At 42.5% G+C, this 26129-nt stretch overlaps 1 protein-coding gene and 1 long non-coding RNA gene across 2 annotated transcripts; one reads left to right on the forward strand and one right to left on the reverse strand.

Annotated features, from left to right (window-relative positions):
* Positions 1-604: 604 nt before the first annotated feature.
* LOC310895016 lies at positions 605-12068 on the forward strand. The gene is made up of 3 exons (XR_014580354.1): positions 605-4087; positions 4581-4649; positions 5991-12068. It is a non-coding gene; the product is annotated as an uncharacterized lncRNA (long non-coding RNA).
* CYB5A (cytochrome b5 type A) lies at positions 11096-24437 on the reverse strand. The gene is made up of 5 exons (XM_083825775.1): positions 24182-24437; positions 16776-16904; positions 14863-14892; positions 13025-13059; positions 11096-12238 (listed from the first exon to the last, which is right to left on the reverse strand). The coding sequence occupies exons 1-5, from the start codon at positions 24323-24325 to the stop codon at positions 12160-12162; spliced, it is 417 nt and encodes a 138-aa protein (XP_083681901.1). The 5' UTR covers positions 24326-24437; the 3' UTR covers positions 11096-12159.
* Positions 24438-26129: the final 1692 nt, after the last annotated feature.

Genomic DNA, 26129 nt, shown 5'->3' on the forward strand with positions numbered 1-26129 from the left:
AAAAACTGTTTTTACCCACATAATCCTCCTCTTTTTAAAAATTTTCAAATTGCAATACAAATCCCCAGACAAGTCCTATTTACTCTAAACAGCTCCGAAATATCCCCCACTTAAAAATCAGGCTGATCAAGGAATGAGAATAGGGATAAAGTTAGGAGTACCAGTTACTGGAACAACAACTAAGAGCTTTACATCTTAATTGTGAAATAAATGCATTTACCCAACAGGATTAAAAATTAGAATCTGAAAAATCTTGGCCACTACAGCCAAAAGTTGATGTGGCAAGGGGATCCCAGCACACGACCCATGTAAGTCAAAATTGAGAGAAAAGGTCCTCCTCTGTTATGGCCCAGCCAAAATTCCCTTTGATACCTCCGACCAAGCCCAGCATTTTCCCACCAATTTCATCTCCCTTTGAGGCCACCATGAGCTGGTGGCTCCAGGCCCAGGACAGCCTGAGGACTCGGGGCTTGCCCCATGGGCCTCAGGCTGAGGCAAAGGCCTGGCTTCAGGCAGGGTCCCCAGCACCACGGGCGGTCCCTGCACTACTGCCAAGGATGGGGCTGTGAGTGATGGCACAGGGCCAAAACCCACAGGGGCTGAGAAGACAATGTTGGTCAACCCACAGGCTGACCTGCACTGGTCTCTGGAGAAGCCTGAGCTTGCTTCCTCACAGGTGTCCCCACCAGCACCCCCACGGGGCATGGTCACGGTGGGTCACAGGCTCATCCCTAGAGAAAGGAAGAGGCCCAGAATGAATTTTAGGGCATGTACATGTGGGGCCATGGCTCAAGGTAAGGTTTCAGACCTGCCAAACCCAAAGCAAGAAGGTGACTGAGCTGGCAAGGGCTTGCCAGGCTGAACCAAGTGCTTCTGTCCTTGTGCAACATCACTGCATATCATCATTTCAGTCTACACAGTATGCCCAGGATAGGATTAGGTTTGGGGTAACTTTTCACGATGGCGTGAGTACCCGTGTTCAAAAAATGCACGGTCTGGGGCACTCCGTGGGCTACGTCCCCGTGAAGATGATATGGCTGTTGCAGGTTACTGGGCACAGGCTCCATGTTGACTTTGCAGAGCCTCAGCTCTGTGGTTTTTCAGGCTTGCTTTGCCTGACTTTGCCTAGACCTGCCTGGAGCTTTCCTTTTATTACTTTTATTTGCTGCTGTAACAGCAATTTTTTCTAAGGAGCGGGTAGCTACGCCTAACTTGCTTTGTTTACCTTCACATGACATAACCATAGCTTTTATAGAGAGAGCAGTAGCACGCAGCTTCTCTGTCTGTGTAGGATGAAATATTTATGACCTTAGCGTAATGATGCAATGCAGAGAAACATAGGCCTGGTGAGAGAGCAGGGGCCTGGGGAGAGCCCGCAAGGCACAGTACAGGGGAGCACAGGACAGGAGAAAGGGCATGGGCTAGTGCTGAGGGCTGCAGGACCACAGCCAACATAGCAGCAGTCAGCTAGCAAAACGCAGCCCTGGTAGCTCAACAAGACCTGTTATCAGTAACAAAAAGAATAAAGAAGAAGCATCTAACATAGATAAAATGCACCGTATATAATAAATTCAGTTGTAACAGAATTGCAGACCTGTGAGGAAAGCGCAAGTAGCGTTAAGAAACATGAAAATCACCCTCAGAGGATCCTACAGAAAGAGAAAGAAAACAGAAGCAACTGTACTCCTCCCAGCAAGGAACTTGGGATGCTGACACCTTGCCATCCCCACTCTTCCCAGACTGGAGCCATTGACCCAGTGGAGCAGTGGAAGGGTGAGCAGGACACCAGAGCAAAGGGATAGTTCCTAGACACTGCATGCATAACAATTTTAACTGTATTGTTCTTATTGAGGCTTTTCCCATATATAGCTATATTCCTATTTTTTTCATCCTTCCTTTTTTTTTTGTTTAAAAAAAAAAATCTGCATAACTCCTCCTTCTGCCAAAACTTAATTTATGCTAACAAAAAATCCCAGCTTTCCCCGCCCTCCCCCTGTAACGGGATTTTGAGTGTGACAGGGCTTGCACAAGCGTGGACACACTTAAGCAAAGGATGAAATGGGAGAGAGGCTGCATGAGGGAAGCTCAAATCAATTCATTGTCCCCAGGGCAGCCTCACTTTTCCCTGGGGCTCCTGCTCTCTGGTGTCTCTCGACTTGGCCTAGGCCTTAAGGCATGCAGTGGTTTGAATGCTTTCCCTTGCAGTTGGACACTGGACCATGACAATGGCTCTCAGGCAACAGAAATAGTTAATTAAGCAGTGAGCCTCCAAGTGGAGCTGTCATGCAACAGGGTCAATTTAACTCTTTTGCCTTGGACTCTTGTCCCAGGACCACTGCCTCCACGCAGTCCAGAAGGACAGCCGAAGTTCAAGTAAACAAGAGGTTATTGGATGGCTCAGGCAAGAGGAGGAACGATAAAGTAAACTGCTCGGATAACCACGTACAGATTGATTGGTGGTACTATTGTAGGGCAATGGTAGAGGTTGAAAGGTTCATTCAAGTTTTGCAGTGACAGAGGAAGAAAAAAAATCAAGAACAAAGCCTTATACCCACTTATACGAAAAATCATTCCACACAGACTCTGAAAAACTATACTGAATAGGTAAGGGAAAAAAAGATTTTTATCACAGACACACACCCTCCACACAGCTTTTAAAAGGGATCAAAACCAAATGTTTAGAAAACCTTGTTTACTTAAAACAATACTTTCCTGTTTATACACTTCATATTTACAAATAGCTTACTAAGACCAAGAAAGATTTTGACCTATAGTTACCCTGAAAAAAAAAAACAACCACTATATCCAAAGTTTTTTTCCTCCCTAACTTCTTTCAGGTTTGGATGTTTTAGTAAATGGTAATTTTTTCAGGAAAAATAAAGACACCATTGCACTCGTTCAAGATATCAGCTTCATTATGTCTCTCCAGTTAAGCCCACATCCTGGCGTAACTATATTCCTCATTACTGTAGAAAACATTTTTTTTTTTTTTGTTATTCAGCTTCAGAGGATCACAGCAAACACTGTCCCCTTAGTCAACTTCATAAAGACACATGTCTAAGGTCACTGGAGTTTTTTTCATGAACATGCCCTTGCGTGACACAGCTGATCCCAACATACCATCAAAAGAAACTCTCATAACCTATACAGAAGCACGTGCTCTGAGAGATTAGCAGTTTTCAGGGGTGCCTATGAAAGCAGTCTTGCAAATAAACACATATTTACAGAAACGATAGAAACACAATAAACAGCCCTGAAACTTCACCTTCATAACCCATCTCCTCTACAGCTGGACATTTGTTTAAAAATCTTCAGCTGTAGTTAATTAAACACTTGGCCACAGAGTGAGTCAGCAATTGCCTTGAGCTAACACGCCACTGGCAAGCATTCACTCAATGCACATAAACACAAAATCTCCTTTTCTTAAGTGGGTGTGCAGTACTTCTTCCTCCTCTGAACCTTGAATGCTTTAAAAAAACAACAACAAAAAACCACTAGCAACTGGGGAATCGTGTAAAAACTCCACTAGGAACAGACCAAGCCCCTCTAGGACTCAGAGCCAAGCCATTTCAGTAAGGCCAGAGTGTGTTAGTTTAAACTTACAGTCAAGAAATACTTGGCCCCAAAATTTTTTAGAGGTATTGAGTTTTCATCGGCCTCTGCCTAAAGTTGAACTAAAGGTGTAGTAAATCTGAGGGAGCAGGGCTGCGTGCAGTACCTATGCTGATCCCCAGCCACCCCTAGCTGTGGCATGCTCTGTCTGCATCACCCATGGGTGGGTGAGCTTTGAAGGAAGAAAACATAGCAGCAGAGCTGACAAAAGCCAGGTAACCCCACACAGCACATATTTCTGTAATTTTATCTTGATGAAGAAAAAAAATAAATAGATCACCTCAACCTCTTAGAAAACCTTTTGTTCCTTGCTGGTTGTGTTGTCTGACAACAGAGCAGCTCTGTGGGCTGAGACCTTGGCTGGGCTGAATGCTATGCTTTTGCGTGGCTACAAAATCCAGACACAGGTTTTGCCCCACCGAAGAAGATATTAAGAACTTGAGAGAAAAGGCAGAAGAGAGGTATTCATTCTTAGGTAAAAATCTGAACAGAAATTTTCAAAAAGAAATCTTTTTCACTGCCACTTTCTCATGGGTGAGCAGACAAGCTCGAGAATTGTTTTTTTATGAGAGCTTTCCCTGTTTCAATTATTAACATACATCTATATATGTGCAGCTAGATAAACAATTAGGAGGATTATGTTGGTCCTTTCAACAGCACAGGTCAATAGTCCAATTCGTTTTTTTGCATTAAGCAACCTTAAGACCTTTCTACCTTAGTTCAGTAAATCTGTTTACTTTGCTCAAGCATTTCTAATAAATACTGCATCTCCTTCATGATTGTGCCTCTGGGGTGCAGCTGCCTCTGCGCTGTGTTGCAAGAGGCGTGCTAATCTCGCACTTACTTCCATTATTCTTTTCTATTGCCAATAGTTTAATGACTTCTGATGAGTCCCTTACACTAATTCTATTTTACTATGACACAATCTCTAAGCTGCTTGGTGACATGGTATTGTACAATATTTTTAGAAACTGGAGGAACGTCTGGACGTCAACATCAGTATTTGGAGTACTAGTCTGAAAAATACCATATAACATGTAAGCGAACTTTTCAGTTGCCTTTCAGAGTAGATATCTGAACTTGTCAAGTCCCTGAATGTACCCTGTGAAGTTTTTATTATCAGGGCAGAGATATGAAATGCCCGCACCTTAGTTTGGACATGTTGGTTGTAATAGTAAGACTCAAACTACTTCATGAAATGGAGAAATCAGGAGGAAGATGATAGCCAGGGTATACAGAATATCTTTGGTTAATGTCTTTGCCACTTGAAAGCCAGTAAAACTTTTGATAACGTTTTCTGTTTACATTGCTTATATTGCAACACACTGATTAAGATAATCCCTATATTGTTATAGGAGAGAAATTCTGTCATGTGCTGAGTGGCTACTGAATAGATTTGGAATCTACATACGGCTGATCTATGAAACAAATCGCTAAATAATATGCTTGCCTAAGCAGACATGTTTCTGGAATAAGGCTATCCTTATTCCAGAACGTTGTGGCATGGCAGTAATTTATTGCATCGACTGTGTTGACCCATCTAAAATAGACACCGTTGTCTCAGTTTAAAGATTATTTAAATTTTTAAATTAAAAACAAACAAACAAACAGAGTTTTATTATGTAGCAACCAAATTTCTTTGACAATCCTGTTTTCTTCATGACATTCCTGGACACTGGTCTCCCAAAGTAACCAGGCCAGGACGTGATCAGAGAATACTGGAACTCATAACATTTATATGACATTTTAAAAATTTTGAAGTCCTTTTCTATTGTATTAATAAATCTAACATGAAAGCAAATTTAACCTTCTTTTAACAGCATTGTATGAGTGGATTCAAAATTAGATTATTAAGGAAGTTTTACCCCAGGGACAGAATGACAGGAATACAGTATGCCAGGAGAAATGCTGTGCCAAGTGACATGCATACTCCCTGTGTTTACTTTAAAATAACACTCCGAAGCAGAGCACGAACCCGCAGTTCGTCACAACACTCACACTTCTTGGTCACTCATTTTGTTCTCAATTTCAAGACAAAGTCTGTAGTCTTAATCAATTCCACACTTTAGATTTTTATTGCTCTGGTAGTTTACAAAACAAAAAAAGTCTAACACTGACATGTAGAAATTTCTATTTAAAAGGGAATTTAGACTCATCAGCTTGCCTGCTGGCCCCGTTACTGACACCCTTTCTAGCAGTGTTATTAGAGCTGTTCAGCTCCAAGCAGGATCACAGGGTTTTTGTATTCAGTGTTTTATGCCAAAGCATAGTCCTTGCAATGATGAGTTTAAAATATGTGTATTTTTAGAGGACAAAAGTAATGCAGTTTGGTGATTTGATATTAATGCTAACCCTATGAGTGTGTGTTTTAAATTCAGATTAGCAGTTGGAAGTAAGAAGGTCATCTATTTTTAAGGGGTTCATAATGAGCTCGTGCTGATTCGAAGAACGAACTGAAACGTCCCCACTTGGAAGCCTGCAACAAGCCTGGAGCTGCATTCCTGTGCCTCGTGCAACCCAGCAAGTCACACCTACGGGAACGGTGCAGGAACATCCACGCTCACACTAAACTAGGTCAGAGTTTGCTCAAGCTGTAACACTTTGTCCAAGAACCAGGGTAAATATTCAGGTAGTTTGTCTGTTCCAGTGAGAGAAAAAACAATGCTGGATTCACGGCAGAGAGAAGAGAGTAAGATCCTCTGCAGCTTAGCAGTTAGAGCTCAGAAAGAAAATCCTGGTAGGTCGTCCTTGCTTCAAAGTCTGTTTCCATTTTCTCCAGTGACTGTTGTCTCACCTACTGACACTTATTTGCCAACACCAACTTAGTGTATGAAAAAGTATAGTTAGTTGTGAAGAGTCTGATCCTGTTGATGTGCTTGTTATCCGTGGTCTGAGACACCAGCCTCCCATCGGACCTCGAGGCAGCCAAGCCTTATTGGTCAGACTTGTGCATCTACTAGATGTTGAGCTTCTCAAGCATAAGATCATACATCCCTCAGTGAAGGTGGAGTAAATTATCTTGCATATTCAGCTAAGACTAAGAGCAGCCCACCCCCAGGTGCTGCCAAGAAGCTAGTTAGCTTTAAATCTACACACCCTAGCTCGTTTTCTAGTAATTTGTTCATCCATATCCTCAGGTCTGACAGCAGATCTCACCAAGACAACATAATAACTGTACATAATAAGCTGTATTACTCAAGTATTTTTGTTACTTCATTAGGGTCAAAAAGTAATTCTACAGAATCACCTAAAGATAAAACAAGATTTTTCCCATTCTAAACCCATAAGCTGTGACTGCTCAAATACCATATTCCTTTTATTATTCATGAAGCGCTTGTACTCCTTAGACCCGTGCAGAGACTGTTACTCACTGCAGCCCTACTCTGAAAATAGAGCCAAATAAACACAGGTTGGGAATCCATTCAGTTTACAAATGAAAGGCCAGTTTTGCTTGCTTCCAGTTACCAGCCCACCAACCTGTGGGTTTCTATGTTGTAAGCTAAGCTCTTTTTTCATGTCCACCCTCAGCACCTACATAGAAATCATACCTATCATGCCCTTAAGGACATTCCTGCAAGCCTTGTTAATATATGATGAGTGATGCTAAAAGCATCAACTGGCTTCAGAAATCTGACAGCTGAATATGACAGGAGAATGATCCTTCCCTATTTTCAAAATGTCATTAAGGAAAATAATCCGCTTTCTTGGCTTACCATTTTCCATTCTAACTACCTCCTCCTAGTCCTCAAAGCAGTTTCCCAAATATATTCTATTTAAAGTCAATTATTTACCCACAGCTGATGGATAGTAACCTCGTAATTTCAAACAATACGAGGCCACATTTATCCAGGACCTAAGCGGGTGGAATTCCAGAGCTCCTGTGGAGCACTCTTACCCTGTAATGGGATCGGTTGTTCAGCTTTATTCAAGGACCAGAGTCTACAGAAAAAGGAGAGATTTCCGCAATAACTATGCTACTGGATACTGTTCATAGACACTGGGAATCCACAGGATTTTTGCGGTATTCCACCCAGGAATACCAAAACCCTTTCCTACGGTTTTCTTGTGCCTAACTCCTCTTGCCTGACAGCGCTACTTTTCTCTCAGTGAACAGAATCAACTGCTCTTGGCATTATGTGGGATACCTTATTGCTCTCTACAGCTACCTGACAGGAAGCTGTGGGGAGCTGGGGGTCGGCCTCTTCTCATGGGTAACCAGTGATAGGCCTAGAGGGAATGGCCTCAAGTTGCGCCATGGGATGTTTAGGTTGGAAATGAGGAGACATTTCTTCTCAGAAAGAGCAGTCAGGCACTGGGACGGGTTGCCCAGGGAAGTGGTGGAGTCACCGTCCCTGGGGGTGTTCAAGGAAAGGTTGGACCTGGCACGTAGGGACATGGTTTAGTGGGTGATATTGGTAGTAGGGTGATGGTTGGACCAGATGATCTTGGAGGTCTCTTCCAACCTTAATGGTTCTCTGATTCTATAAGTTATACTACACAGGACAGAAGTCAAAATCTATTCCTTATACGTGAGACTCTCCAGTGCAGTCTAATCTATTCTGAGCTCTGTTAGCAGCCACCAAGAGCGACCAGTAGCTGCATTGTGTGTCCCCAGTTTTAGAAAGTTGGCAAAGAAAATTTCAAGAATTGTTTTATGCACACTCTGGCATGTAAGAAGATCAAGAACAAGTCTAACTACTTTTCAGAAAGAAGAGAAAATCCAGCATTAATCCTCTACCAAGATGCAATGTGCCAGTATTTCTCATCAATTCATGCGCTTGTTTGACCTCCTACTTATAAGCCAAGTCGTTCACTAGGTGAGCTATTTCAATACATAATGAATTCACCATGAGAATGAATGTAATGTAACATAAAAGGAAAGCTAAATCAGGAAAGTAGAACTCAAATTTGCGATCTATCAGTTACTAACTTCACACCAGATCTGGTCAGTCATTAGAGCTAAGGAGACAGTATAGCTTCCTCCCCCTCCTTGTTTCTTCTGTACTATTTCTGAAATCCTTTTCTGTGTTCAGCTCATTCATTCTGACTGAGTTTCAGATGATAATTTTCACCGCCAGCCTTGCAAAAAACATTGAAAAAGTTTTGTCAACACAACCATGAAATTCATAAGCACCCATTTACCCTTAGGAGTCAAACATTCAGGAAACAAAACCAACAGTGACTTCCTTTTTTCTTTTTTTGCCTCTGCAGAGAGATGTACTGAGTTACAGACTTGTGATCAGGCTCCATTTTCTAGTTTTACTCCCTGGCCGGTCCCTCTCTGGCATTCTGGAAACCCCTGACTGCAGCACAGTGCTGGATGCAAGAGAAAGGCATTAGACCGCTGTGCCAAAGCCAGTGAGCAAAAGAGACAGCATTTTCTTTTCCCCATCTTAGCAGAGGAAACAAATGAACGAGTGTACTGGCTTTACTCTGCACAAACCAAGAGGAAGACGATGTTGTCTCCACTGAAGGGAGCCCACTTGCCACTCTGCACTCTTTTGAACAAGAGAGGATAGTCAAATTAAGGTCAAAACCGCAGGGCCCAAAGAAATTACTTCAGGATACAAAGGCAGTATAAATAGTGCTGTTGTAGAAATAAGCAACATAGGAAGACATCTGGTTTAAAGCATCGACCACCAAAACCAGCTTCTCCAAACAAAAATTAGTATGAAAGGAAATTGCCAGATCATTAGAGCAACTAACTTGGATGGGATTTTGGGACTAAGGGCTTTGTTCTGAGAATAAATCAGTCTCTGCTCATTCTTTTCTTTTTGCTGTCACACCATGAAAACATTGACTCTCCTTAATTCACTTGACTGGTTTTTTTGTGTGTTTTTTTTTTTTTTAATAGCACAGTAATTCTTTCCTCACCACACCCATCTTTCTTCTTCCTCTCTTATTAGCAATTAAAAGCTGAAGTCTCATAAAAATTCCTCTATGACCCCTTATGGAATGCAGGTCTAGCCTTACCATAATAAAAAAAGAAATTTAATACTTTTTTTTTTTTATCATTTCACATTTAAAAACCTGCGACAGTAATGCTCACCTCTCAGGAACAGCTTACACCAGCACCCATGGAAGGGAATACAAACAGACCAACTATAGGGAACAAGCTGCATGCATCTACAGTAGCTTTTTAACATGCATCAGTTTCTAAGTATCCCCTATTGTCTCCACTCATGGCATTTTTGGTTCACATTGTGGACATTCTCTGAGCGTGCCAGCTAGACTGCTTTGAGATGGAACTGAGCTTGAAAAGATACTCCAGGGGATTGCATGATGTGATCCAGCCCCCAGTAAGCACCCAGAATATTGGGACACGAACAGAGCTATACCATATTAAAGTTCCCAAAGCATGCATAACACAGAGAGGAAAAAAAAAAAAAAACACATCTCTCACGACAAGTATGTTGCTTTTTGCTTTATGGATGCACTTTGATTGCATTACCCTATCTGTTGATGTGAACATAATTATCCCATTCTGAAATTCTTGCAAAATTATTTGAAAGGTTAAGCTTTTTTTTTTTTTATCTTTTTGGTTTTTGTCTTGCCCAGACATGTGAACTTAAATGTTATTTTAAAAACTAACAGAAACTTCAGTATTTCAAACTTGGTTTACAAGTCTAAATATCAACTTGGAGTTAATACATCCTTTTAAAAAGTCATCTGTAACAAGTGGATAAAGCCTGAACTTTTAGCTCAGCCACACCACATCCGGAAGAAAAGTTAGGGCAAGAACAGGACAGAGTAAGAAATTAGCGCTGGACAGAATCCCAACTACTGTCATTTATACTGCAAGTTCAATTTCTAAAGCAAAGAAGGTGATGGGGTGTACTCTAAGCATACATCCCTGTATCTCTGTATCAAGACCGACAGAAGAGAACAAAGTTGTAAGATACTACATGCCTTCACCACTGAAGCTGTGCGAGATGTTTACTGCAAGAACCCGAGTTTTATTAGATCCTTGGCTGCTTTAACAGTAAAGGAATTACCACTTCAGGAATCCCACAACAAAGAATACTTAAAAGACTAACACATTGCCTGGTGCATATGTAGGAATCTGCTTATTGTCTGAAGTCACAAAACTTCCCTTCCCCCCTTCTCCCTACTAAAATATGTATATATTAAAAAGCTGTTGTTTACAGCGTACCATTTTTCAGTTTGGTTTGGCTTGATGCAGGGCTTACACTGAATGCACCTTCCCCAGTGCTGCCAAGGGTCAGTGCTGACGTTACAAGTCCTGGCCACTGTCAGGCAGGCAAAGCTTACAGGGCCAAACCACTGCTAACGGTGGCTACTCGGTGCTGAGTGCTCCACAGTACGCCGTCCCACCTCTCAAATATAACTTCCCTGCATAAGGGAAGCATCCAGCTTTCACTGTGAAACAGGTTCATCTGAAAAGTGTCCCAATATGCAAGAGGATCCCTTCTGAGGCCTTTAATAAAAGGCTGAAATTAAAAGTATTTGAGCCAGGCAAGAGTAAGCAATTAAACTTTTATTCATGATCATTTACATATGCCTCAAAACATTCACCACAAAATGCAGACTTTCAGTTATCTTGTATTTAGCATAGAAAATGGTCATCTCTGTAGTAAAGCACCAAGGAACACACACCAGAACAGTCAGAAACAGATTCCACGTATCAGTTTTTTCCCTTCACAATGTACCACGACAAAGTTGGAGATTACATAAAAGTCTAAAAGTTCCAGAACAAATTCTAGAGTCACCTGAGTGGTTGGCAGGAACAGTATTACTTAGTAGCAGTTACATTACCTGTAGTGGAATTACACGCAGCACTTATTTTCTGCCTTTGTATTTTGCTCAGAAGAGTTACTTTTCGCAGAACTGAGACAAACATTATTGGGCCAAACACTGGGTTTCATATTTGGCCTGAATTTTCCAATGGCAACCAAACAGAACAGTTTGCGGGTAGGAGTACCTACAACAACTGTAAGAGCAGATGTCAAGAGGGAAGGAAAGAATCACCTAATTATAGCCTATCATCTCATTACATACGGCCCAACCACTTACAGGCCCTTACATACTCACTACTCTACTCAGCTTTTTCCCCAGTATGCTTATTTTAATTAGCATTTCAAATTTACTTCTTAGAAGACAACATGATTTTTGAATTAAGCGGCGTACATGGACAAATACATGTACAAAGTTTTGGTAGTAATTTAAAGCTGTAAAATTGATATGCAAAGAAAGTCCTACAGACCCCATCACAGGTTAAAAAGAAATAACCAGAATCAGGGTGTTACATATAAAGCTACTTTAACAAAGAAACTAATACAGTTATCAAATAATTCATTAGAGAATAAATTGTTATACAAAAAGAAATGCTGCCTTTTTATCACTTCAGTACAGCAAATAAGAAGGCAACATTAAGAAAAGTGCACAGCAGAGAAGAACTGTTCAGCTTTCTGAAAAAGTTGAATTTTTCTTCAGACACCAGGCTTTCGTCAGGAAACATCTTGGGCTAGGATTACTTATATTCTCTCCCCGATCAGTCTCTTCTTGCATTAGTTCTTGGTAAGGCGCCTACTCTGACATGTAGGAACGATACATCAGGGCCACGATAATTGCTGCTATTGCCGGGATCACCCAGTTGGACCATGAACTAGAAAGAAGTTTTTGAAACAGCAGTTTAAGAAGTGACAACCACCAAGTTAAAAAAGTCGCTGGTTAAAGAAAGTCCTTCCCTCCCAACATATACTTCAAGGTTAGGGCAAGAGCAGAACACCTGGACTGGCCCAGTAATGCTCTAGCCAAGCAAAAAACCTTGTCCTGTTCAGACTTTGTACTAGAGCTTACAAGTTTGTTTACTAGAAGAGTTAAGACTCTAGACATGCTTAAAGTCATGGCATGCTGCCCAGAATATCATTCATTCAAAAGCCATATAAGACATAATATATGACACTTTCAAGTACCCAAACTCCCCACTCAAAAGAGTATGGAATGGTGCTCTGAGGTTTCAGCAACAGGCAGCAGGACATAACTTTACAAAGTTATTCAGGCAATTTCAAACATACTCTCCACATCACCCCATTCTGACAGATTTTTCCTTTAATTGTAGCAAATTTTAAAAGTGAGCGAATCCATGTCAGAAGTAGTCAGCAATGGAAGCAAGTGTCTTCTATTTCCTTGCTAGCCTCCAGAAATGAAGGCCTGTACAGCATAAACAATTTGATAGAGACTGGTACGCATCAGTGTGGGAAAAAATTTAGATATTAACATGCTTGTAAAATGGTACATAGATGCCAAACTGGACTTTACACAGAACAGAGATGTCAAAGGATTTAGCGTGCACATTTATGTTTCTGTAGATAAATGCTATTCAGCTTTCTGAGTGTCAGAAACATCATCATGAGGAGCTTCAGGTTTGATACCAGATATCATACTGTACCTGGAATTAGACTGCACAGTGGTAATAAGAGGTTCCTGGAAAGCAAAACAAAAAAATATTTACATCAGTCAGACATCCTTCGCCATACTTAATTGCCCTTCAATTTCTCAAAAATTAAGGGAAACTAATTTTGAAAACAACTTTGTGCATTGCCTTTGGAAAACATTTTATTGGATTTGCTGTAACAGAACTGTTGTATAAGCCAGATAGCAGCAGTTTCTGCAGTCAACACTGCATCGAAAGCAATTTCACAAAACAAGAAAGTTCACTGCAAGTTTTCCATGAAGTTAACGTCAACCTCAGGTTACAGTCTGAAAAGTTATAGTTGCCTAAAAGACAAAGATCCATTGCTTGTCTAAAATCTAATCAAAGAGACTCCAAATGAATACAAGAGAATTTCTTACACAGAAGCAAGGTGCTGATTTACATGCACACAAGGCTTATTAAACTCAGCTTGTTAGCGTGGTGTTTCAGATTGCTTAAGAACTGCTGTCAAATTATTACAGCTTTTGATACTGACTTGTATTTCTTGTTCAGCTTCCATAGAAAAAGAACCACTACAAGACCAAATCCTAGGTGGGTATTTATGCAGTTTATAAGAGGACTTAATCATTTGAGTATTACTAACTGCACGTGGCCTAATTGCATTTAAAAGATCCAAGCATTAACAAAAATGTACTTTAATAGTACAAGATCCATCACTGAAAAATGAACTGACTGAGCTATAAATATTCTGATACCAAGGCAAAGAGTGAAAAAGATCCCTCACAGGGATCCTGTGTAGGTTTAAACAGGCTACTTTTTCAAAAGCCCAAATTATCATAGGCTGATGCACAACAAATTATATTTTAAAGTAATACAGCTCAGTAATTACATCCATATTGTTTTTTGTGAACATCTCCACGAAGAACTAACCCCAAAGCCAAACCATGTGGAGCAGCTCTTGCCCACACCATTAAGGCTAGCACCTTCTACAACAGATTTGCCACATTCAGGGCCAGGGAATGGTTCCCCCCAACACTAAGGCAGCAGGAAGAATGCAAACCAAAATACCAAAATATTATTAAAATATTAATAAAGTCACCAAAAATACGTTTTTCAAACATCATGACACAGGAAATTGTGTGCTCATGGTGCTTTAAACTGTGCAAAGATGAAAATGACGTTTGTAAGCACAAGGCCTGCTGAAGGCTCCTAGAGGGCCAGCGCATAGGTTTGTCACACATCCAGAGGGCAGTTCTAAGTGAAACTGTCTTATCAGCTATGCCCACACGTCCTGTTAGAGCAAAGTGTTCTGTCTTTCCAGAAAGAAGCTGGAAAACACTCATTACTGTAAATAACCATGACCACCAGCACTAAAACAAGGGAACAAGCCAAACAGGAGCGTAGTAAGATGTCATTTAGATCTCTCTTAACTCCAACTGACTGTACTTGGGCCAAACTACAATCCTAAGTACTTCAATTTACTAAGTTTCTGTGAGTTTACTGTAGTCAAGAGATAGTATTACTACAACTTGCACTAGGCAATCTGTTTCTCAGTTGCACTTACGGTTGCTGCTCGTACAGCTTAAGTGTAAATTATTCTGAATTTCAAAAGAAGTCTGAATGACAGATCTTTTTCTTGGTGGGAAGAAGCTCTGAATTCCAGTCACCACTCGATTTGTTAATTTTATTAGTACACTAGTTCAATTAGTTATGATGCCAGATCAATGAGCTTAAGAGATTTATTATCTGAAACACTACACTTATTTTTGCATCTGAGTATACCGTTTACTCAGAGATACACCATCCACAATGCCCAAAAGAAATAATGTGACATTTCAAGAAACAACACTTACTGTTGGTTTCTGAAGCTTCGCTCTATCATCCTGCGTGAGAATAAGGAGAGAAAAAAAAACACATTTAGATAAACACCCAAAACATGAAAAAAGTCACAAAGAATCATCCAATTCAGTTCACAGTTCTATTCTGTTAGTGTACACCTATTCTTCCCTAAGAAACAGACTTACAAAAGAGGTATCAGTAGATGTTGTTCAGCTACCATAAACAAGATCACCTCCTTGAATAATACTTCCCAAGATACAATGAAGTGAAACTTGAGTCTTAAACATTTTTTTTTGTGCACGTTTTTGCATTTCTTTTGTCTCTCAACAGTACATGTTTCCTTAGCTTACACATGGATTACAGTAATACTAGCTTACTTCTACCTAGTCTGCTCATATTTATCAAGCAAAATTATCTAACTAGCTTTGGGACGTTTGTATTGGATGTTAGGCCAAATTCTATGGATGTCTCAGAAACCCATGAAGCTTTACTTGAGACAGTCACATTCATTTCAAAAGAAACAGTGTACCTTCTTGACAGTGTTTTATTTATCACAACTATCAAACTACGTGTTTCATATTCAGTGAAAACGGGCATTTATCAAACAAGGATGAACTGGACTGGTGGCAGGTTATGAACAATTTTACTGTTATCAGTTGCTGCCTGAAAGAGATGACAAGTCTGGGGCATTACAAGTATGCACCAGACCCGAACTACTTCGTACTAGGAAAGGCTACACTAGCAATATTCATTGGGAAAGGACCTAAGACAGGAAGAGGATCAGGACTCTTACTCTTAAAATGTAATTCTCAAGACAGTGATATTCACCTGAAATGACAGACAAAACAGAAAAGACAGACAGCTGAGGACAAGAGAAGAGGCAGGAATGGGCAGGTAGAGTCTCTGCACACTAGCTGCCTGGGTCTTCCAACAAGTAGATTTCAACTACCACCACGTAGGAGAGCTTAGAAGAGGCAGCCATGGCAACTACAGCAGCTCTGTACCTAGAAATATACCCTCCAAAGACTGAGGCAGCAAACAGGTGCTTGGTAAAAGTACAGGAGATATGGAGATTACAGAAAAAAAGGAAGTGACAGATGGAACTGTCAGTGACAGTGGGAACAAATCATAAACCTGACAACTAGGTAACATCAATACAGCACAAAATGAGGGCAGCCAAAGACAGGGATGATACACAAAGCATCAAACTAGATTATGTTTGCATTTTCCTATCTGAACACCAGGAAGCACTTTTTTACTGTGGAGGGTGACGGAGCACTGGCACAGGCTGCCCAGAGAGGCTGCAGAATCTCCTCCTTGGAGATCTCCAAGAGCCACCGGAATGTGACCCTGAGCAGCCTGCTCTGGGTGTCCCTGCTGGAGCAGGGGGTTGGAGTGGGTGACCTCAAGATGGTCCCTTCTAACATTATTCATTCTACAATTCTGCAGCAGCAATCTTCCAAATATACGCGCAAAGATCCAGATTGTGCTTGCAGATCAAAATGGAAGCCTGGCACATATGTGTACAATGATGAAAGCAGGGAAGTTGCTGAGTAATCACTTCACATGTTGACTTAAGAAGAGGTCTAGACATTCCAACATTCCACCGTCAGGAATTATAGTCTTATTATAAAGCTCACAGGGTACAACAGGAACAGCACATTTCCACATTCAGTTTACTCAAGAACTAAGCTGTAAAATATTTTTAAGAAGCAAAGTTTTAGACATGACCATCCTCACATTATACTAGTCAGATCACTTTGCACTGGTGCAACCGTCTTCAGAGTAAGTCTATCCATAAACATCTGCAGAGCTGGCATCCAACCCAAACAGCAGCTCTCTTTATCTTGATGACAATTGTCAGATAAATAACTAGACACAAAGACACTATAGTAGACATTACGTACTGGTACACTTGCATACTCACCGGATGTAGCTCCCCAACAATAAATGATTCTGACAGCGTCCTTGCATCTGTGGAGTGGCCAACGTCTTCAAAGTTCTCAGTAGCATCTCCCCCAGCTTGTTCCCTGAGGACCTCTTCACCACCTGGGTGCTGCAATTTTAAATCAATGCAAATTTGATATTAAAAACCATTCCACATTCTGAAAATGGAAGTTCATTTCCATATTTTTAAAAAAGAGTCCTTGCAAAAAAGAGTCCCTAGACCTGTTAAAGCAAATGTAAGCCCCTCTAAATAACTAGAGAGCTTTGTGCAATCTCAGAAGCCAAAACCAAAGAAGCTAGGTCTCTACTCCAGTGACAGATCAGTAATAGGCGCTACCCCAGCAGCAGCTAAGGATGGATTTAAAATATTACTGGTATCAGTGTTTTAGCAGCCAAACTGTTATCTAAAGTTACACAGTGCTCATATTTCAACAGGAAACATTTTTATCTAAACAGTGCTTTATACAGCAGAAGGATAAAAGCCAAAAGGTGTAAGTTGCAGAAAGGAACGTTCCAGGTAGGTATAACAAAAAAAGATATTCACAACAAAGGTAATCAAGCAAGTTGTGCATGTTCCCTGGCCAATCCCCATCCTTTCAGCCTGCCTAGCCAAGGCCCTGAGGAACCTGACCTAGTTAATCATAGCTCAAGCTTGGGGCAGGACCAGATAGCCTCCAGGAATCCTTTCCAGAAGAAATTATTGCATGATTATCTAGTAAGCCAGCTACTTTGGAGCTGCTTAAGCACCACTGAAAGCTCATGCAAGACACCAGAATAGCATTTTTGTTTTAGCAGACCACAGAATCCCCAAACCACACTGCTGGTAAAACCACTGAGATGGAGAGAAGTCACTCCCCCATACCTCTTGATGCCTCAACCCACCACCATTCCCTTAACCAAATACCTGCTATCCGTTGACTTTTATTCTTCCCCAGGATACACTTTTGGGATTGCAAGCAGTTCCACATTTCTGTCCATTAAATAACTCCATATATATATAGCAAGTTACAGTGTATCTTCTGGTTACTTGAGGTTGACAAAACTCACTGCAGTTACTCTGTTGTTAGGTAACTAAGGTACCAAAAAATTCACCACTCAACTTGTAGGTGGAAAGCTATGAAACTGTTCTATACAAACAGGAGTTGTTAGATGAGCAATTTGAGACTATATAAGTACTGCCTTGGATTAAGGCAACCATATAATAAATTCTAACGCCTCACAAGGGACATGGAAAATTAAGTCTCCAAAGCCTTATTTCATTTTTAACACTCCTCACTGCAGAATCTAAAGTGATGAAAGTAGGCAAAACTTCTGTTAGAGTTAGGCTTAGAATCAACTGAACAGAAAAGCCACATTTACAAAGGAGATAAAAGAAATGGCATAAACATTTCTACCAGGCTAAGGAATTCAAGTTCGCATTTAATTCAGATCTACCATATTAACCTCCTACCAATCCTTTTCTTCTAAGGGGGAAAAAAAAAGAAGTAAGGTTTGTTCATATAGATTAGGAAGACAGTATAATTACCAGTTTCCAGCTGTGCCGGAACTCCAAAACTTGAGTTAATGTTTGCAAAGGCACAAGTTTATTATTAAAGACTGAGAAAGTTGCTTAAAAAAAAAAAAGGCCAAAACATCACAGCTAGAAGCACAAGAGATGCCTACCATGACTAAGCAAAACCAAGATTAAGCAATTGATACAGAGATTAGGCATAGAAGCTGGGCAAAAAAAAAAAAAAGAGTGCATGTAGAGTAAAGATTACGCAAACAGGCCTACAAACATGGCACGCTCATCAAATCCTGCCCTTGAATCCGTTCTGATAAGTATTAGGGAAAGGACTAGAGAGAAGTTGAGAGATCATTCAAGTTCAGTGCCTTGAAATCCAGAGTACGCTTAAGAAGCTGAACTTGGATCTAACAGGCTCTCCCAGATACTATCGTAACTAAGTCTTCATAAAATTCACTCCATGGTTTTAATACCATGCTAAAGTACTGTGCACCCCAAAATAAACCTTTCTCAGAGGAATGAGTCATGCTATATAAACTGTGAAATGCCACATTAAAAGTATTATGAAATATATGTGAAATCTTGAGCAGAAGGCAGAACTCCTCGGAAAAAAACATGCTTATCTAACAAGACAACAACAACCAGCAAAAGGAACAAACGTCCGACTACCCATAAAGCACTATCAGCGTGCACGTTCACATTTGTACGTTGTGGTGAACCTGAGCCCTGCTCCAACAAGTCGATACAACATCGATTACTGCAGCAAGCTGTCAGACAAGAGGGTCCCTAGCAGTACAACTGCATCTACGTTAAAGCCATTTCACTGGGTACTTTAACAGACTACCTGCAGGCTGCTGACCACAGCATGGCCATCCACTACATTCCCAAATCCTTCCCATGTGCTGCTACAAAGCAACCAAGTAGCTACAGGAGCAGCCTCACTGAGGCACTCCAACTTTTCTCTGAAGGTTTTGTTTTCAGTCTGACCAGCAGCTGATCCCTCCAATGCCACAGTTTTGCAGAGAGCGTCACCACAGAGGAAGTATGGCAATGACCAACTCATCACACGTGTCAGCTGAAGGGGTGAAACCCGCCCTGACCTCTGCCACCATAACTGGACAGATGTTACTTTTTCCCTTGCATCAGCAAGACTACAGCAAAGATAAATGCACAGTGTTTCCAACTTAAGCCAACTAGCAGAAGGTAATCCTAAAAACCTACTAGACATACTTAAAAGTATTTTGAAACTTCACACTTTTTGATAGCATCTGCTTTAAAAATGCAAACTTACAACCTCTGTGCAAACAACCAGCATGCAAAACATGCAATTAGTGAAAAGACCTGGCCTTCCCCAATGAAAGGGAGTAACTGAAAAGCCTTACAAATGCCAAGAAATTAGTTTTGTATCAAAAGCTTGGCATTTTCTGTAGTTCAATGAGTCTCTCAAAGGTTGTCTACACAAGGCCTTTGTTTACACTTTGTATGACAAAGCTTGCTACCAGAATTTCCATTTTCATAAAAAGCCTCTTGCTAGGCTCTGGAACTGGAAGCCCAGACTGCACCAATTATGACTCCTAAACTGAAATCCTGTGATATAAATAAGTATTTTTGCAGGCAGAATTGTGGTTCAAGGGAAATGAAAAAGCTTTTGCTAGCCTAGTTCATTCCTAGGACAATCCCAATACAGCATATTTAAGTTACATGTGGAACAGAAGTCTGTACAAAGCTAGCAAAAGTACCTAGCATGGGCTAATTCCTAACAGCAGCACGTTAAGAAGATTTAGATGAAGCAACTAAGCAGTTAAATTCGCTGTTATCATCTGGGTCAAGAGTCTAATTACTTCATCCTGAACACCTATCAGATCTCCCTCTTGCTACAGTCATGCAACTTTCTCAGTGTCATAGTTCAAGACTATTAAAGTATAACTACCTGGATTCACAACTCTTATCACCCCTTCCCCCCCAAACTGGGGGAATCAAGTCTTTTGGGTCCAATTCAAGTCCCAGGCGAGATAACTGAAAGCCTCCACCAGTGGCAGCCTTAGGAATTCAAGTTTTGCACTCTACTAGAAGCAGAAAGGTGCAGAGACAGAACTAGAGGTGCTCTATCAATTTTAGCTTTATTGTATAAAAAAGACTAATGCTTGCTTTAAGGACACTTCCATGTAGTCCTCCAAAATATTTCTGTAAGCTATTCAAGTTACAGGACAGAAATTTTGCACTTATAAAATTTAAGGAGCAGAGGAGAGTACTTCTCTTTATGAGTCTGCAGTTTTGAAAACCATCATTAGGGTTTTAGATGAAGTGCCCAATAGCTGAGTGCCCGTTTTCCCACTTAAAAAACAATTACAGCTCGCAGTGTGCGTTTTGCAAAGAACACTTAGAACTGCTATTTTTCAGAGCACTTTCAAGTCCTCCTTCAAGTTTCACCACAGCTTTAGGAAGTGATAGCACCAGTTTTTATCCTTAGACTGCAAGGTTCTGCAGTAAAAACTCACACAGTATTTTGTCAGACTTAAGAACGTGCCGCTACTGGCACCCTTTGATGTAAACTGTTCATTAACTTATACCACTCCTCCCCAGCATCACATGAACGTAATCCATCTCCACATGGTGGAGAGACCATTTTTCACTGTGATGCAGTAAGACAGTATTAGTTTTTCCGCACTTTATTCGACCAGCATTCCAGAAGACGTTTTTTGAGAGCTGTCCATTCTGTTTAGAAACAGTGCTATATAAGCACAAGCTTTCAGATTATGAAAAAAAATACATTGGCCATGCACATTTTCACTATATAAACTGTATATCCAAGTTTTGAGACCACCAAAAGGACTATATTAGATGAATATTAAATATGTATCTAGTTTGTTTCCAGAACACAGCATTTCTCTGAGGCTGAGGTGTTCCTGTTCATGTTGGTTTCTCTGCCTCTCTTTAGGAATTCACTTAAGATCCCAGCAAAGCAATTGGGAAGACTCTCACCACAACAGGAAGCCAAGATCAGGGCACTGATCATTTCATTCCTGTTTTAAATAGGCCCAACTACTCATTTAGCTCCTGAGATCAATGTCAGTCAGTCAGTCCTGAACAGTGGAATTCCTTTCTTAAACTACAGAAAAACACTATCAGGCAATACCACCATACTTACTCCATTACTTGACATTTCTTATTACACATGTATGGAATTATCTCCAATACAGACAGATACAGCCATAAGATCCTGCTGTCAGTATGCATTCACTTCGAACAGCTGTTTTTCCTTAAAGGATGTATGACCTGAAACTATGAAGAGGTTTCTCAAGTTTTCTGTAATACAGGTCCAACAGCTTTTGAATGAAAAATATGATACACGAGTTCCCAGTCCCAAGAATACTCTTTCATGTCAAGAGCATTCAGATAGCGCACCCTAAAAGCTAAGGTCTCTGGATTTCCTGCCTTAAGGGATAAACGTGGATAATCAAAGAACACTCAGAGATACATACTTGTGTTATAGGTTGAGAGATCCTACATTTGGAGATAAAAAACAGTTGCTGGAGTCTTCATCTCCAGTAATCTCTAAGATAAAGTGCCAAAGTACATAATCCTTTTCTTCTCCAGCACTTCATCCCTATTTCAAAGTATCTTTTTAAGCCTTGGCCTTAGAAAACCAAGCCAATGTGGTCACCCTGTGTGATGTCTCCACACAGCCTTACCACTCCCAATGCGCATGCACTGCTCCCAGTCCACTTACTAATTTCAATCAAGTGTTGACAAAGGCTGATAGCTCCCCCCCACACCCAAAAAAAAAAAAAAAAGAGTTCCCCTAAACATCTGCAAGCTTTATGCAGAGACAGCAGCTGTACAGAGAAAATACAGCCTTTAAGTACTGTAATGAAGTGAAAAGCAACAGCATACATTCAATTATTAAGCAAGAAAACACCCAGTGTATCTGTAACAGTGAGCTACTGTAAAGTTTCCAACTTCATAAGCAAAAAGAAAATAATTCCAAAGGTTAATGCAATAGTTGGAGAGATTTTTTTGTTGAATTAAGAAATGGAACTGGTAAACTCAGCTTCTGTTCACAGTTCTTCACTCTCCAGTAAACTGACACTCTTAGATATTTCCTAGTAGGGAAGAGGATTGAATCGATGCTTTAACAGTGCTCTCTGGAAGACTATTAGGCTTATTTTAATAGCCTATAATTAATTCTTGAAATATTTTAAGCTTTTCTACTTCCTGCAAGAAAACCAATAGGTAAAGCTGAATTTGACTAGTAATGCTATAGAAACTGCTCATGTAATCCCTGCTTCCCTGAGAAGTGTTTATCATAGTCCAGAACGCACTAGCAAGTGGCTCGCTTCAATTTCTCCTTATCTGTCATGTGTAAATCCCTCAAAGTGCCTGACAGACCAGAATGAATTAGTACATCACTTTATAAGTTAACCACTTATCAAAAGCATTCAAAAAAGGCAAAAACCAAAGTACCCTACGAAATGTTTTAATCCAAGGGTTCCACCCTCAAAAAAAAAAAAAATCAATACAATGAACACTAGGATATTCAAGAATTTTCCTTGGGAGTGCAGCCGCACTTAGATAGCCATTTTCAACAAAGCAATCTTATCTCACTCCTTTATTATCTTAGCATATCATCCAGGAAGTTCAGCTCCAAAGCCAGCCGTATCACAGCAAAAACTGTGTAGTGTGAGGCTAAAGCCTGAGCCAGTATACCACGGCACATCAGACATCCTACAGCTGTCCAAGAAAAAAACTACTTAACTGCTTACAAACTGAATTCTTTTGGTTTGATAGTGAATTTGCCAAGTTCTCCTGAGGGCTGAAATCAAGTCTATCTTGCAAAACTTGAAACTAATACTTATCAATTTCATCACGTGTTCCGAACGACGAAAGGGACTGTCAGCTTGACTGTGCAGCTACTTAAATCATAAGCTCACTAGTTCTTGGAATTTTTGTCAAACTTTTTCTATTTTGTTTCTCTTTTAAATCTGGAAGACCTCACAGAACTGTGTACCAACCAAAACCAATCCAGTCTTCAAGAACAGCGCTCAGTTTCAGAGGCTCCACGAAAAACTGTTCTTCCCCAAGGCTTCTAGAGTTAAATCAGCCTTGCCTGTGTAACTAAACATTTCCATACCTAGGTAATGAACCAGACCAGGGCTATGGCTAGATGAAAACCAATTCAGAAAGAATTGGTAGATCTGGCTCACAACCCAACTGCGCCGGCACACAGCCTAAGCGTCGGCAAACTCCTATTTGCAGAATACCCCACTTTAAAGCTCAAGTGTCTAGAATCATGAAAACCAAGACAGGACCACTCCACAGCAGAGGCTCACATAGTGCCGTGTCACTACAAGTTAATAATGTAAGACTGCAAGAACTCTTTTAAATCGGGTGCCAGATCTTTGCAGAGTGGGAAGAAGGGACTGAGAGAAAAGCGTCAAAACATCACGGATAAATCCTAGCCACGCTTAATTGTGAAATCAGTTTAATCACTAGTTACGTTTGTAAGCGTACACAGAAGAACATTTCGGTTGTTTCGGTCCAGTAACTACAGCGCTTCTTCATTAACCCTGACCACCAATGATTACACGAACCGGCCACCATCAGGCGAGCGGGAACGCCAACTGTTAGCGAGGACAGACAAAACCAGAGGGGCCCAAGTTTACCTCAGAAAGCTGGAACTCGCGCGGCTGGGCTCTGCCCGGGACCTGCGTACGGGGGCAGGAACAAGAGCACGAAACCTCGGGGGGAACTCAGGGGAAGGCAGCGAGGAAAGCCAAGGAGGAGGAAAGGGGAGGCGGCAGCCGCGCTACCGGACGGCTCCCGGTCACCCCAACGGTCGCCCCCAGAGGCCGTTTAACGGTCGCCGTTTAACGTTCGCCCACCTCGTCGAGGAACTTGGTGACGTCGTAGATGCGGTGGTGCAGGATGATCCAGGTGCTCTGGCTGGTGTTGTGCCGCTGCACCTCCTCCAGCCGGTAGTAGCGGCCCCGCCACGCCTCGCCGCCAGCCTCCCCCGAGCCACCCATGGCCGGCCGCTGCTGCCCAGGCTCGGCGCCGCGCACACGGCCCCCGGGGCTGCCCGCAGCACGCCTAGAGCCCGGCCGCCGGGCCTCCCACCGCCCCGCCCGCCCGGCCCGCTCATTGGCGGAGAGGCACGCCTATCAAGCGAGGCGGCGGGATGCCGCGCGGGGGTTGGAGGACGCCGCGGGGAGGGGCGGGGCTTAGCGAGGTGGCGGTGGCGGTGTTCACAGGGTCCTCCTACCCCGGCCCCAGGAGCGGTCGGCGCCCTCCCCTCCACACCACGTGGCTCGGTCACGTGCATCGCAACAGCAGGCGGTGGCGGTTGGCGCCGCCCGTCCCGCCCCGCCCCGTCACGCGCCCTGCTTCAGGCGGCCGGCGGCGCCATCTTCCTGCCCTCTGGGCGCTCCTCCCCGCACGGCGGCGCCGCGCCGTGGCGCTGAGAGAGAGCGGTGTGGTACGGTGTGGTGTGGTGTGGTGGTACTGCTCAGGTGGGCAGCTGGGCTCCGCCACAGCCGCTCTGACACTCTCCCTCCTCAAAGGGAAAGGGGGAGAAAATGCGATGGGAAGGGCTCAAGGGCTGAGATAAAAACGGGGAGATCACTCAGTAGTTACCATGACAGGCAAAACAGACTCAGGAAAGGGAGATCATATAAATTTACTGCCAATTACTAACAAGGTAGAGAAGTGTGAAACAAAAAAATTCTAAAAACATCTTCCACCCATCACTCTTCCACCTCCTCCACCTGAGCAGTGCAGGGGAACAGGGAATGGGGGCTGTAGTCAGGCTACAGCACTTCGTCTCCACCGCTCCTTCAGGGTCCCTCTCTGCCCCTGCTCCACGTGGGGTCCCTCCCACGGGATGCCGTCCTTCCCGAACTGATCTGGCATGGACTTCCCACAGGCAGTAGCTCTTCAAGGACTGCTCCAGATATGGGTCCTTACCACAGGGTCCATCCATCCCCCAGGAGCAAACTGCTCCAGCACGGGTCCCCCACGGGTGGGCGGCAGCTCCCCCCAGACCCCCTGCTCCTGCGTGGGCTCCTCTCCACGGGCTGCAGCTCCGGCCCGGGGCCTGCTCCTGCGGGGGCTCTCCATGGGCCGCAGCCTCCTCCAGGCCACATCCACCTGCTCCACCGGGGGCTCCTCCACGGGCTGCAGCGTGGAGATCTGCTCCGTGTGGGACCCATGGGCTGCAGGGGGACAGCCTGCTCCACCAGGGGCCTCTCCACAGGCTGCAGGGGAACTTCTGGAGCACCTCTTCCCTTCCGTCGTTACTGGTTTTGGTGTCTGCAGGGTTGTTTCTCTCACATTTTCTCACTCTTCTCTCCCAGCTTCTGTTGTGCAGCAGTTTTTTCCCTTTTCTTAAACCTGCTCTCACAGAGGCCCAAACAACATCCCTTACTGGCTCAGCTCTGGTCAGCAGCAGGTCCCTTTTGGAGCTGGCTGAAACTGGCCCTTATCTAACACGGGGCAGTTTCTGGATTCTTCTCACAGAAGGCACCCCTGCAGCTTCTCACTACCAATACCTTGCCACATAAACCCACTACAAGCAGTAGGGTCGCCTCTGGAGCCTGGCCCAGCCTCCAACTGCAGGTGCTTCCTCATGGCACTGCTCGATGCCTGCTGGCCCCCGTTCTGTGGTGCCAAGAGCACAGAGAGCAGCTCCTTCACCTCATGACAACTTTCTTTAGCATGCCTCTCCCTGTTTTCCTTCAGTGTTATTTAAGCCAAAACCTCAGCCCCTTTGCTGTGGTCACAAATGTTTTTGGTGACTTTGCTTTCTTTTCGGCCCAGGGCAGCTCCCCACGG

Source organism: Anser anser, assembly GCF_964211835.1.
Source record: "Anser anser genome assembly, chromosome: 2".
Classification (NCBI taxonomy): Eukaryota; Metazoa; Chordata; class Aves; order Anseriformes; family Anatidae; genus Anser; species Anser anser.